This window comes from Carassius carassius, chromosome 17, assembly GCF_963082965.1.
Source record: "Carassius carassius chromosome 17, fCarCar2.1, whole genome shotgun sequence".
Taxonomy (NCBI): domain Eukaryota; kingdom Metazoa; phylum Chordata; class Actinopteri; order Cypriniformes; family Cyprinidae; genus Carassius; species Carassius carassius.
The window spans coordinates 9,740,464-9,755,987 of NC_081771.1; the positions used below are offsets into that span (position 1 = coordinate 9,740,464).

Genomic DNA, 15,524 nt, shown 5'->3' on the forward strand with positions numbered 1-15,524 from the left:
GTACATATAATAGTCAGTGTACTTTGGTTTCGATGAGGATGTCTGCATTTGCTGGGTCCAGCACAGCATTACAGATGAGTTCTTGAGTGACAGGGATGGATTTATTCATAGACACACACAAATCTGACAAGTAGTCCAGAAATCTAGAGAAACATGGACAAAGAAAACTCAGTCATTCAGGATAACAAATTTAGTCAGGTCATTCAATTATCGAAAAACAGCTTACTACACTTCTACTGTTCTAAAGTCTTACTTTAAAGCATATGTTTTACAGCATCTCTGTACCAGTATGTATTTAAGATGAATCACTTTTATTCTAACATTTGTCTTTTGTTTGTTGCTTTAGATGAAAGGGTCTGCTAAATGAATGAATGAAATAGAAATGACCAAGAACATTTATGCAAATATATTTTCGCACACCTGGGCTCTCTGTTCTTGCGGACCAGGCTGACGAAGGTGTCTATCTCAGCTGCAGTGATGTGTTTCTCTAGAAGCTTCCTGTTGTTGTGCAGCAGAGCTGTAATAGTGTCTTCAGCAAGCACATCATATCCTATCTGCTTTTGCATGAAGCGGAACTGCTTTGCTATGTACTCCTAGAGACAAAAAGTCAGAGAATGAGAGAATATTTACCGTATTTTCCGGACTATAAGTCACACTTTTTTTCATAGTTTGGCTGTTCCTGCGACTTATAGTCCGGTGTGACTTATTTATCAAAATTAATTTGACATGAACCGAGAGATATGAACCAAGAGAAATGAACCAATAGAAAACATTACCGTCTACAGCCGCGAGAGGGCGCTCTATGCTGCTCAGTGCTCCTGTATCCTACACTGAAGACATAGAGCGCCCTCTCGCGGCTGTAGACGGTAATGTTTTCTCTTGGTGCTTGGTTCTAAATAAATGCGACTTATAGTCCAGTGCGACTTATATATGTTTATTTCCTCATCATGACGTATTTTTGGACTGATGCGACTTATAATCAGATGCGACTTATAGTCCGAAAAATACGGTAAGGGGTTGTGAGTACTGTAGTACCAGTAGCGTTACAAATGGTTTGCATTGCTTTTATTTTTATTTTAGTAGTTTAGTTTACCTGATTTTTGCGATAGTCCTGTTGTGAGTGACGTAGGACTCTGTAGCAGAGCCGACAGATGTGACGGAAGGGTGCGTGACGTTGGTCTGCGAGCTCTTCCAGACGCAACATAGGGCCGTCCCCACTATCAGTGAATGGGGCCTGCAGCAGCTTGAATATCTGGTCAGTCGCAGCACAAGATAAATTAAAATGTCATTTAAATGTTAGTGAGATGTTTTAGAACAAACCTAAGATGTGATATAGTAAGTGCCTGTTTGAGTATGTTCTGCTCTCTCATGAGTTTCTGCCGCTCTCTGTTAGGTTTGTTGACTGTGATCTCCAGCACATCCTGAGCACTGCTTGGAATGTCCACCACAAAATACACCAGATCCTCCAGAAGCTTTGTCACTGACCTTGTGTAAGACAGTGATGGTGAGATGCATGTTTTTGTAAGTGTGAGACGATTTAAACAATTAGCATAAAGATTGATGGGTTAAAAACACAGTAATTGCAGGAACTCAAAGAATAATATAAGGAATAAATCAGGTGAACCAACAATGGATGGGTAGATGGGTGAAAGGATGAAAGAAAGTGGACAACTGGACAGATGAAAGAACAGACAAAAGATGGAAGGAAGTTCAAAAGGACAGGTAGATTGGTGGATTTATAGATGGACAGATGTGTGAATGAAAGGAAAAAACAAGGAAGGAAGAAAGGAGAAAAAAGGAAAAAATGAGAGATGGATGTATAGATGGATGAAAAAACAAAAAGTGAAATGAAAAGATACATAAATGGTGGAAGACAGGATGGAAGGACAAATACTGTACAGAGAATGGATAGATGGATGGAAAGAAGAAAGAACTGAAGGAAGGAAGGACAGATGAATGGATAGATGGATGATGAAAAGATTGATGGATGGATGGATAAAATAATGGATAGACGGATGATGGATTAAGGAAAAGAACAGATGTGGAGATGGATGGATGGAAAGTTGTCAAATGGACGGATGATTGGATGAATGAAAAGATGAATAAATAGTTTAAAAGAAAAAATGAAAGGATGACAGATGGATGGATGGATGAATAAATTGATGGCTGGATGGTTGAAGCAATATAGACAAATGGAAAGATATGAATAAATGGATGGATGGAAAGAATAAAACTAGACGGATGAAAAGATAATAGATGGATTAATAAAAAAAATTGATAAAAAAATGATAGAAGGACACACAGACAGATGGGTCATAATGGGTGACTATATTGCTGAAAGAAAGACAGAAAGCCAGACAAACAAATGGATGGCTGGATGAATGGAAGGACAGACAGACAGATGGATAGATGGATGGATGGATCTACACATGGATGAATAGATGGATGTAACCTCTACCTCCTCTCATTCTGGGTGATGGTGCCCTTCTCCAGTTTGGCTGCAATGGAAGCTAAGACTTTACTAGCATCATTAGCAAAGTCCAAATCGCGAACCTCAGCTGGAGAAACTGGCACTATAGCAAACGCCTCTTTATCTTCCTTCAGAGGAGATGTTCCTCCTGATCTGAGAAACAAATATAGAGTGAAGGAGACACACTTCAAAGGATCCATAAACCAAAGCTACAGTCATACACAGAAAGAAACTCACTCTGAGCATGACCGGTTTCTCTTCCTCTTTATCTATTGGCTGGTTGGTGCTGTGAACCCATGTATTGGTGCAGAGATGCCTGAGCCTCACATATGAGTTTCTGACAAGTACAATCCAAAATACAGCATGGGTAATATATATGTACTTAATCAGAAGTCACAAGTCACAATCTCACTGTACCTTGGCACAAGTGAGTCTCCTCCTCTCAGGGTAGTGGGGTCAAGCTCAAAGATCGATGGTATGTCATTGCCATCAGGAACGGACACCAATGTGTACATAACTTTGTCCTGAGGGTTGCGTACACGTGCACGCATCACTTCCTGCTCTGAATCCAGCTGCGAGAGAAACAACTAATCAGTTGCTCAGTCAAGATGACCGTTTTGGCTAAACTAATGTGTGTTGAAACAAGATCAACAAGGTAAAGAGAACCTCAAATGGCTCAGAATGAGTTCAGATAAAAATACAGCCACACATGCTCTCAAACACCCACTCACAGAGGAATGGGTCTCCAGGCATTATTATTCATAGTTTGGATTTACATGATCACAATAGGGTGAGAACAATTAGATAAAATCACGTTCTTTGCTCTTGCTAACATAAATAGACACACTCTGATGTATTTGCATGTGTGTTTGTGCATGAACTCTTATTCCAGGTAACATATCAGTCTTACCTCTGCAGCAAGGTAATGGCCAGTGGCCAGATGTTTGAACCTGAAGAGACTGTTCCAGTAGCCGGCTCCGCCTCTGCAGGGATCATGCTGAACCACCTGAAGAGCATCCAAACATCTGTTTAGGTACCCAAGCTGATAAAATCACACAAAGAAACATCTGTTCAACTTCACAAAGTTAAGTCCTAAAATTACCTCAACCTCCCAGAGTGCTTTGCTACTAGTGGCAGAGGTTGCAGACTGGCGCCCGGTGGTACACAAAAAGACATACTGCTTTTTTCTGTGTTCGTCGCATGTCAGAAACTTCTCCTGCTCTGCATGGAACAGCCTCACCACATCACCCTGATAAAACATATTTAATTAAAAGGCCATAAATATTTATTCTAGTCAAATATAGGCCTTAAAAAAGTGAAGGGCATTGTTTGTGCAGTGTGGATGTGTACACAACATACTCCTTTCAAGACAACCTCCTGGTTGTCGCTCCATTTCATGAAGAGAACAATTTTCCAACTGGTGGTGCAGTTCACTGAATTCACCTGAAAGAGAAAAATATAAAACTTTAACCTATTGAGCCTAAACAGACCCCCAAAGAGAATTAAAATAACATAAAACGAGCATTAAAATAAACTAAAACAAATAAATTCAAGAGATTTCCTTTTATTAAATCATTACATTTATCTAAATGTATTAAAATTTTCTGTATCCAGTATGTATACTGTGCAGAATAAAAGCTACAATAAAAAAAAAATGAACCCAGACTGCCAAGATTTAAAGGTCCCGTTTTTCGCGCTTTTTTGAAGCTTTGATTGTGTTTACAGTGTGCAATATAACATGTGTTCATGTTTCGCGTGTAAAAAAACACAGTATTTTTCACACAATTCACCTATCTGTATAGCGCTGTTTTCACTGTCATAAAAACGGGCGGATGACTTCCTTGTTCTATAAAGAAATACGTAGTGAGTTCTGATTGTGCCAGCGGTTCCTGTGTTGTGATTTGACAGCAGCTTAGAGCAGGCTGCCCTCCTGGAAATGCGCGATTGGGCTAGTTTTGAGAAGCAAGTGGGCAGGAGCATGTGCTGGAGATGTACTTATAATCACAGGAGTGTATTTACTGACGAGATGCGCATGAAAATCGCATTAGTTTTTTTCCACAGCCCTAACATCTAGTTAACAAAGCTAAACAGCGTTGCCCTTTGTGTAATAATTTACAGAAACTGTTAAACGCACCGATTTAAATAATAAAATACACTTACCGGTTGTGGTTCATAAACAACGCCTTCTCCAGACAAAGAGGGAACTGCTCCATCTTTCAAGAATAATCTTTGTGCGAATCCGGCATTAAACTGATTGAGATTGAGGAAGTTGTCCTCAGCAAGCTGTCATCAGCAAAATGTGCTGCACATAGTTTTACGTGTGGATTATAATTTTCGGGAACCGAGTTAAACATAAATTGTAACCATTAATCTCCAAGTACAGCATCCCTGGGAAGGCCAAACAAAGATGATTGGACTCCGAGATGAAAATAACAGCGTTTCAACGACATGGCGACAAACACAAAACGCAGTTCTTCCTCTTCTCCGTCGGAGCGCAACAAGACCACGCCCCCCTTTTTGTGAACTCATGTGGGCGGAGGCTAGTCAAAAAACTGTTTTAGTGACGTCATTACTGCAGGAACTAGAGGGATGTAGTCCAAACGGGTCGTTTTTTGTAGGCAAATTCTGTTAAATAAAATATCTTGCTTGGCATTGAACTTTGAGCTTTAGAATTTTACAGATATTATTAATACTCTAACAACAACATTACACACTAACTAAAGTTTAAAACATGGGATCACGAAGAAGGGGACCTTTAAGACTTTTTTGTCCAAAATGTAATTTTAATTCCAACTGGATCACTAACAAAATTAAACATGCAATGGATTGATGTGATGCTGTGAAGATATGCAGTACAAACTGTACAGTATGCAATACACTAGTATCTTTGTTAACATAGCAATTTGTGTATATGTGTATTTTACTTCATTGCATCCTGGATTATCAACAAGCTGATGGCTACTGGCATGAAGTGGCTGTCCAGCATTGACTGGGTTTAACACAACCTTATCTCCAATAACCACCTGAAATACACATTGACACACACAGATACAATACAAGTGTAACTCTAATTGGTGTTTATGTAAGGGCAAGAAGCAGGACTGCCCAATTAATCAAATTAATAATCAAGATTACTGTGCCTGTTTTGCAGAGGTTGATGATATACTCACATTGTCTCCAATAGAGCGGAGCTTATAGAAAGGCTGGATGTAGAACCATGAGCCTTCATTCCCTGCAGCGTCCAAGGTTACACGCATGGCGTTCTTCTCAAGAAGAGCTGGTAAACGCTTATTTACCGTCAGATACTTATTACTCTTCAAATGGAGAAGCTGCAAATGTACGTGAACAATTACACAATTAATTTGACGGTTAAATAGTCTGAATTTCTACATATTAAAATGTTCTGTATTACACAGGCAATTTAAATATTATCTAAAGTAATACTTGTGCTCATGTGCTTGTGAAGGATTTACCTGGATGACATTGCCATACTGAATGACTGTTCCTAAAAGCTTTTTGTTCTCTGATTCATTTTGTTTCTTTTCTAAATCAGCAGCATGCTAAAAAAATATAATGTGAGAAATAAAAGAATTAGAGAAATTTTTTTACAAATCGTGTTCTTGCAGGCTAGGCTCAAACCTGTATTTCCCACATGAACACCAGAAACCCAAGTAAGCATGTGCAGTGACTATAGCTCTTCAGAACATCTGAGGAAGCTTCAGAGAAGTTGATAAATATGCTGAACTTGCTGAACCATCCTCCAAAAAAGAGGCTGTTGAGTAATAAACAAACTTTGCTCTCTTTAATGTCTTGGAACATTGTTCAGATGGACCACAGAGCATTCTTCACAACCTGTTTCATTTACAAGCACATCTTTTTTAATTGTCAGCAACTTTTCTTCATTCTGTGTTTATATAAGGTCATAAGCAGAGTGAACTAACTGCAGACTGAAGCCATGAAGTCTAGGAGGCTGGCTAATTTAGCCAAGCAATCACATAAATAACTTACACCAACTTTATAATTATCCAGCTGAATTAAGCATGATTTGTTTTTATAAGCACGGTAGGCAATTAATATAATACATGTGTATTGATTTTAATGAGGATATTAAAGAAATTTTTAAAGGAATGCTTTACATTCTTGGATGAACTTGGATGCAACCATAATCTACTACATACAAATTAATCAGATACATTTTCTTTGTGTATAAATACAGCAAATAATGTAAGATGAAGTTTCCAGTGATCTAAGGTTTTTTTTTTTCTCAAGAGTACATAAGTTTTAGAGCTCAAGGTCTGGTAGGTTAGCAGGCCCTGTTAGCCTCTGCTGGTGGATGGATGATGATGAATCTTTCTCCATTGACAGACATTCACAAATAGCAGTATATTTTCATGAAATAAAACACACAAATCAAAATTATTTCATGTTTACCAGTTCCAGTTCTTGGGAAAAATTTTTTTTTCATGTTTGCTGCCTTTAAAGGTTTTTTTTTACCTCCCAAATTCCTAAGCAAAATGTCATAACTGAATCTTGTGACAGACTCCAAAAAAACTATTGTCTGCTGACAATAATTTAAGTTGCTTCAAACCCGCCCCTTTCTTACAATCGACTTTAAGCTCACATTTAGTTGAACAGTCTCCATCCATCAAAAACTGATGGACAGAACCAAGTCCCCACCCAACATTTTTATCTATTTGGTCATCGGTTTCATTTGGATGTGCATCACAGTATGGAAGAAAACACCTGTCACTGCCACCAATTAATTTTGAACTTAGCATTGTATTCTCAGGATAGTTGTTACTAATGGGTTTGGGACTCTGTATGTTCATGGGTTGCCAACAGATAATCATTTGAGGTGTGGATACCAGTTCTAGACCAGCATTATGGGCAGTGTTATTCTGAAGTAGCGAGTGTAATTCCCTATATTAATATAAACAAAACAGCTCACACTTAGGGAAAGACTAAGCTTCGCACTCACATGGAGTTTGTTGAGCAGAACAGTCTCCGTGGTGCTGGTTCCTCCAGGTTTGGCAGCTTTCCAGAACTGTTTCTGTGCAGAATATCTGTTCATGGGACACAGTCTGAACAGACAGTCTACAGAGAGAGAGAAAGAGAAAGAGGGAACATACATTTCATTCTAGCACAGACAGATAGAACAACTCACATCCACACATTTACTGTATTTCAGAAACATACAGCTTTCAAGATCTGCTGATGAGGACGACAAGGTGATCATAAATGGTAAGCATGGAAATCAGTATGAAAATCAATATGTAAACTCTGTCTGTGTGGTTTGAGTGTACATGTGTATAACTGTTAAAAAAGAACAAGCCGATCAGATGCAAAAAAAAAACCTTCTAACATTTTCACAGAGCCTAATTTAAAAAATAAACATAAATTCAAGAGGATGTAACATGACTGAAGAGACACACTGACAGTATTTTCAAAAGTGATAAGAAAAGAGCTACAGGCATAAAAGTGAAAATGCACTTCTTCTTTCCAGGAGAACTCCAGTCTCACCAAATAAGGAGAGAGGGGGAGTCAAAGACAGGAAGACTGACAGAGAGAGAGAGAGAGAGAGAGAGAGAGAGAGAGAGAGAGAGCGAGAGAGAGAGGGAGAGAGAGAGAGAGAGAATCTGGTCACTGTTTCCAGTTTTCTGCAGATTGGGCTGATAAAACACCAAAAAGCTCTGGGGTCATTAGAGGAAATGTAGAACATGCTCTCACATAAAAACAACAGTGTTTAGGAGTGTCTGATTACAAAAAAGGCAATATTTTTAATATTAAAGGTTAAAGGTTACTGCTACAATGTTAATACAATGGTGTTATGGGTGGTTGTCAGGGTGTTGCTTACTGGTATTGGTTTATTTTTAAAAGATTCCTCACACCAAGCCACTATGAAATAGCTCAGGTCCCTCCTTCAATGCCAGTCTATGTTTATCATTTATCATTTGCCAGAAGCCAATCTTAAATTGGAAATTAATGTTTACCCAAACAAAAGAAATATATTCATAAAATAATAACAATAGAAAACGGACCATCACATGCTTCCATTTTGCTTTGGTGTGTGTTTATATTTGAAGGAAATAGTACGCATTCCTCTCTACTGGGGCCCACTGACCAGCAGACAATTATCTCTCTCTCTCTCTCCCTCCCTTCATCACAGACTCAAGCACACTGTGCAGGGTTTATTTATCAGAAGAGCTGAGTTATTGAGATTCGATATAGAAATAGATCAATGTTAAAGGTATAGTTCATTATGTTATTCAAAACAGAAAAACAGAAATAATTTATTATTAAATTTAAATGTAAGTTTAATTATTTTAAATTGTAATAACATTCATTTTTTTCCTGTTTTAAATGTAGCCTAATGAGCATATTAGACTTCCTTCAAAAATCATACCGACCCCAAATTGCACTTAAATATTTAAGTGTATTTCATGATGTGAAGACTGTATATGCACAGTATGTAACTGTATGTAACTATTTGTATATAACTCAGATTAAAATTTAAGAGAATTATTTCGATTTCTGTCTTTTCCTCAAAAAAAAAAATTAACCTTATTTTTCCCCATAAGAGCAGGTGTGGCAAAACAGCTTGTCACTTGATATTGCACACTGGAGTATCTTACCATATTATTTTGATATATTACCTTAATTATGAACAAACTGGTTTGTGGTGCAAACAGTTTTACTGTTTACTGCACTTTATTATTATTCTCGTTGTTTCTCTACAGCCCTACAAGTCTTGCCCATTCAATCGGCAATCGGCATTGAAAAATAAGGTGGATAGCTTCAGAGGACTTGGAATAAATCATAAAATCTGTGTAATTTATGACAGGATTTTCATTATGGGACAAACTATTCCTTTAATATTCAGTAGCCAACTAGTGATGAAAACCAGCACACACCAATGTATAAATGTACTCACACACCTACTCCTGATGTAGCTTCTCTGTGTCACCAGCAGATGCATTTCGAGTGAAGTGGGGAGTTTAGAGGGCAGTCAGCCTCAACCACACACAGCCTTTGAAGTACAATCATTTTTCAAGTCCTTTAACTAAGTAGATCTCCACTTACTGTGTTGGTATTAATTTCCACAGCAAAGTAAGCATCCATAGAAATGAGATCAGACTGTTTGACACTGATTTTGACAATAATACAGTGCAAGATTTGAACTACAATAGTTTATTAACTCCAAAGAATGAAGGATGATTTGCTAAATTAAGGGGTTTTCATAGAAATGATAAACTTTTCTCTAGGATACGTATGTCCTTTGACTTCAAAGAACAGTTTAAGTAACTGAACTTCCTGTCTTAACTAAAAAATAATAAACCAGCATAACATCTACAAACACACACACACAAACTGCTCACCCCTGAACTTCTTGGGTGGGTTGTTCAGGTCCCCTGCATCTGGTTGGACAACACATCGGTCATCAACCAACCTGATTGAAACAAACGAGTGTTACTCTATAGATGTTTGTACTTTTGGTTTGTCAGTGCATCTGCGTATTTGAGTGAGTAAATAATGGTGTGTGCAGTGCACTTGTGAGTGTGTGCCTGTATTTAGCCTTTTTGGCCCAAAGCAGCTTACTGGACATTTTCCAAATTCCACGACCAGTCAGCCAAAAACACAGACACACACACACACGGTTAAACAGATGACAGCAGGTTATTCTTATTTACACATCAAAGATTAGCATTCAACCACAGCAGACTTTATGTCATCTTGATCAGGTTTAGATCAACCAAATATTAAAAAACTGTGAATATGTACTCATCCTTTCATCATTCCAAACCTGTATTACCTTGGTTTCTTCCAAGGAACTCAACAGAAGATATTTAGCACTAGTTCATATTTTTACAATAAATGGAGACTGATGCTCCATATGACTCGTACACTATAGCAAAAGTCTCATCATAGGTTTGTTTGATGAAGAGTGTCAACAATATGTAGTTTCTCACTGAAAGGATTGCTTTAATAATCTTAGACACTCTGTTAAACATCTCCTTTTGTGTTCCAAGAAAGAAAGAAAAACACAAGGGAGTGTAATGATGCCAGTTTTGGGGGTTGAAGTATTCCTTTAAGATATTTGTCAGCAGAAAACAGAAGGGGTTAATGTTAAGGAATTCATGGAAAAAGAGTATGTGGACCTCTAACAAATGAGCTGGTTCTGCTTGTTAATCATTTATTTGCTGTAATTATCACTCTTGGAACAAATTCATTTGAAATGTCCTGCTCAAAATATCCGCTTTCAATTAAAGTTTATGAACATGCTATTTCAAAGCATTATATTATAACAGGGAGTATCAGTCAACTCACCCCAAAGTGCTTATGAAGCCACTGGTAGAGCCTTCAGCATAAAGGGAGCAAACATCCCCAATGTGCAGGAAACTTGACATTTTATCCACCATGACAACCACTCCACCACCTGCAAAGGTTAGAGGTCATGACAAGGTCTGTGTGCAGGTTTATCATTAAACAAACAAGCATAACAGCAGCTCTAACCATAAAAAGACCTATAGACTTACTAAAGTAAAGCAACAGATTTGTATTATGTGTGGTTAGATGTGTCATTAACTATAGCACATAATACAAAAACATAACATTTTTCAAATAGAACATATATAAATAAATAAAGTTCTGCAGAGCTTTTTAAACAGAATATAAAAAAGGGGAAAAAAAGGAAGACTATTCATGTCTAAACCAATTTGATGTCTTCAAATTCTTGGCTTTTCTTGGCTTAAAACCACAAGCGGCCCTGATGAACTAAATGACAACATGTGATATCAAAAATTCAATCATTGGTTAACCATGATGTGAAGAACGACAAGTTGAGGACTCTAAAACTGACTGCTGCATCTTCATATTTGTTATTATTGTTTAAGCTGAATCCATCCTAAATTTATATCATTACTTTTCAAATTCTTAATTCCAAGTTCAGTTTATCCCAAAAACGAATTCCTCCGCTGAGTTTTGATTACCAGATGCTGGCAAATTACAAGTTGGCAAGTTATTTATTAACTTAACTGGCTGGACACTCATCCAGTGCATTGGAATATCATACTAAAAATAAACATTCAGTGTCAAATTTGCAACTGACATACTGAACCAACATACCAAAATAAATTTGAATGCTTATAACCATAAATACAACAATGGATTCCATTTAAATTAACTCAAAACAGTCAACTCCTTTGCAGCTAAGTGCTAAATAATAATAATAATAATATGAATTTGTTATCTAAATGTATTTATTCTGTTTTAATAAAGTGATAATTTCGAAAATAAATACTGTATTATTTACTCTCATAGTATTTCTGTAAATGTTATCACACATTTTCACATTTTTACTTTACTAGCCCAAGCAACCTTTTGTTCACTTTAAAAGATTGTGGTTTATCCAACATATTAAGACATGGAAATGTACTGATAAGACACATCTGATAAGAAATGGGTTTGCTGTATGACAAAAAGAAACAGGATTTGTGAGCATACTGTAGGCCTACTGTCTGTTCCATGTAACTCCACTGACGACAGTATTATCACCACAGATTCTTCCTGTTACTACTAGATTTGATTAACAAATGATTAGCCAACCAAACCGTTAATATGCATAGAGAGACAGAGACAGAGAGAGAGAGAGAGAGAGAGAGAGACCGACAGAGAGAGAGAGAGACAGAGACAGAGAGAGAGAGAGAGAGAGAGAGACCGACAGAGAGAGAGAGAGAGAGAGAGAGAGAGAGAGAGAGAGAGAGAGAGAGAGAGAGATGTGCGGAGGAGGGATTTGCATGTGCATTTCTTTTTACCTACAAAGCAAAAAACATACAAGAACTGTTTTTCGTTATTATATGAATATATATATATATATATATATATATATATATATATATAGTTGTCTTATTGCAGCTTCATCTGATGCTATGGCAAGCGAAATGCAGATTCTGTCCCATCTTATCTGCTTAAGATCAGCAGGTCGTCTGTCTTGACAACAGAAACTGATTAAATTTTCTACCCTTGACAACAATGTCAAAACGAGAAAGCCAGAAATGAGACCAGGCATGTAGGCTACACATTAACTTTATCCTGCAAACGCATTTGTGAAAAGCAGAGGCATTTTATGAACTGCGTGTCCTAAATGCGATTAAACGAACGGAACCAGACCTCTTCTTGACTTCATCTTAACATTGTTGTGAATTATTGCGTTAAACAGTATTAAACATCAGCGCCGGCCAAATGACACACTTTTGTCTTCCTTGTTGAGTTTGTATCTTTGTAGTTTTTCATGACAGTTTTTGTAACCTAGGGGCGGGTTCAGCAGGACGCGCGATGCTCTCCCGCAGATTAAATAAATATTTAATTAACCATAATTCATGAACAAAACTCTTAGTAGTCTATTCATTCTTGTTTAGTCTCTCTCACCTCTCTCCGACGAAGTTGGAGCAAAAGTGTTCGTGGTATTTTCCAAAACGTTTCGTCCTCAGTTTGAGAAAGTTATTACCCCGACTCCTCACACAGAGTCCAGCAGCGGTCCATCGCCCCGATGTTCGTCTCTTTTCGGCTCGCCGAGTGACTCTGTCAACAGTGCAGTACGACGGGATTCTGGGAAACTGTGTTTCAATTGTGCTATGCCACGGTTATTTCAATATTCTGACATATTCAAGAACTACAAGACCCAGAATTTCCCTTTCTTTTGACTAAATAATTTTGCTCTTCTTGAAAAAGGGTCTATAGATACTATAAAGAAAAACTGTGTTTATTTATAGCCAAAATATGCAAAAATGTTTAAGTAGAGGTGACAAGAAAGTGATTTTGAATTTTGAAATACCGGTATGACCCTGGACCACAAAACCAGTCATAAGGGTCGATTTTTGTTTTTATACTCATTAGATTTATACTTCATCTGAAAGCTGAATAAATAAGCTTTCCACTGATGTTGTTTGTTAGGACAATATTTGACTGAGATACAACTATTTGAAAATCTGGAGGTGCAAAAAAATTTACATATTTAGAAATTTGCCTTTTAAGTTATACAAATATAGTCCTTAGCAATGCACATCACTAATAAAAAAATAAGTTCTGATACATTTACAGTAGGAAATACTGTACGGTATCTTTCAAGGAACATGATCTTTTCTTAATATCCTAATGATTTTTTTTTTTTTTTTAATAATTAATTATTGTTCACAACAGACCAAAATGATTTCTAAAATATAGAAGAGAGAAGGTTAGACATCACCAGAGTGAATTTTAATAACTTTAAATGCATTCTATGTAATATAGATTTCAGTAACGGATTTTGGTGACTTGTTACGCTCCCTTGCCAGATTCGGTGACCTCTCTGTAAATATGTAAAATATGTAAATTTTTTTGCACCTCCAGATTTTCTAATAGTTGTATCTCAGTCAAATATGGTCCTAACAAACAACATCAGTGGAAAGCTTATTTATTCAGCTTTTTTTTGAAGTATAAATCTAATGAGTATAAAAAAAAAAAAGCGAAAGTGAAAGTTTCTGTTCACATCAAAAATGCTTTCTAACCTATGGACCAGAGAAATTTAGACATCACCATAGTGAAAAAAAAACAGCAACTTTAAAGCCATTTGAAAAACGTCCTATTTTGTCAGATTTAATGGCCCTGCTGATTATCTGCATCTGTCCACATCAGAGCAATCAGTCATCCTTTAAAAATACAGAACAGAGAAGGCAAGACATAAACAGAGTTAATTTAAAGAGCATTACAGTCTGTCCTTAATGAATAAAGTCCTTAATAAAATAATTCCACATGCAATGGAACACAGTAAAATAATAATGACCAAATAAGAGCAAGCAACATCACCCAGACAGCATGTCTAAAAAGATCATTTCATTACGAAATTAACCTTTTTCTCAGCATGACTTAAAATACTCCCCAAGATAATGTGCGTTCTCACACAAACATTTAATGTAGCCTACGATCTTGTCAAAGATTTCTCTAGGTCACCGATTAACTGCAACTGAGATTAATGGGAATGTATAGCTTCTGAAACTTTCTTTGCATAGCTGCAGCTACACATGACATATTAAGATAAGCAACAAACATACCGATTTGCTGAGTGAGTTTATAAATTTTGAGGAGCATAAGTACCATAAGTATAAACACATTTTTACAGATGGATCAAAAGACCCAATTACAGGACACAGGGGCTGCAGTATATACTGAAATATATATATAAGCAGATCTCAAACTATTTAAGTGTGTATACTGTTGAGTTGATGCCATTTTAATTGCTTTAGAATGGGTTGAACAAAAAAAATTGGACAAAACTCTTAGTGACTCAAAGTTCAGGTATGGCCAGAAACCATCAAGAGCTGCTCTATGAAATTATGGTTACTTATGAGAATTAAGCAGAACGGTGCAGAGGCTGTATTAATGTGGATTGCTGCACATAAAGGAATAATGGGAAATGAGAGAGTTGACAGATTAGCCAAACTAGTCATTAAAAAAGTAACTATAGACACAAACATAAAGCTGTCGAGATCAGAAGGGAAGAGTATTGTTTGGGAAAGAGTTATTGAGGAATGTCAGAAGCAATGGGATCAAGAAACAAAAGGACAACATCTATACTTGTTTAAAAAAAGAGTTGTTATTGTGGAAAGCAAGGGGTAAAATAGGAGAGAGCAAACAATAATGAACAGACTAAGAATAGGACACAATAAATTAAATAGCACACTCCATATTGTAGGAAAGCCAACTGGATTCTGTGATCAGTGTCAAACCTTGGAAACAGTTGACCATTGATTACTGTGTGTAGGAAATATGAAACGGAGAGAAAGATTATGATAAAAGAAATGGAAAGTGTAGGACTAACTGGACATGGAAGGAAACATCTGTTCTGCTTCGTTAAAAATACACGACTGATGACAAGGATTCGAAGTTGTAATCTGTGTATAGGAGGCAGGAGAAGATGGCAGTAATGCAACTTCTAGGATGCAAGGAGCAGGCTACATATGTCAGCTGACTAAGCCTATGACTCTTTTTAATCTTAAATTATATGGACATGTTCTGGAGA

General features: G+C 36.9%; 1 protein-coding gene across 1 annotated transcript; it reads right to left on the reverse strand.

Moving 5' to 3' along the window:
* Positions 1 to 13: 13 nt before the first annotated feature.
* LOC132091035 (inositol 1,4,5-trisphosphate receptor type 1-like) lies at positions 14 to 13,035 on the reverse strand. The gene is made up of 17 exons (XM_059497813.1): positions 12,896 to 13,035; positions 10,796 to 10,904; positions 9,847 to 9,917; positions 7,449 to 7,564; positions 5,944 to 6,030; positions 5,641 to 5,799; positions 5,395 to 5,493; positions 3,830 to 3,913; positions 3,573 to 3,719; positions 3,381 to 3,476; positions 2,888 to 3,042; positions 2,694 to 2,807; positions 2,459 to 2,623; positions 1,344 to 1,485; positions 1,094 to 1,252; positions 421 to 593; positions 14 to 143 (listed from the first exon to the last, which is right to left on the reverse strand). Exons 2-17 carry the CDS (start codon positions 10,885 to 10,887, stop codon positions 14 to 16), a joined length of 1,989 nt encoding a protein of 662 aa, XP_059353796.1. The 5' UTR covers positions 10,888 to 10,904; positions 12,896 to 13,035.
* Between the last annotated feature and the right edge of the window lie 2,489 nt (positions 13,036 to 15,524).

Bases quoted from the DNA above. Each gene is read 5' to 3' on its own strand.
- LOC132091035 (XM_059497813.1), bottom strand. From the start codon at position 10,887: ATGGTGGATAAAATGTCAAGTTTCCTGCACATTGGGGATGTTTGCTCC. The intron at 3,477-3,572 runs GTAATTTTAGGA...GATGCTCTTCAG, and splicing joins AAGCACTCTGGGAGGTTGAG to GTGGTTCAGCATGATCCCTG. The intron at 3,043-3,380 runs GTAAGACTGATA...TTTCTCTCGCAG, and splicing joins GCCATTACCTTGCTGCAGAG to CTGGATTCAGAGCAGGAAGT.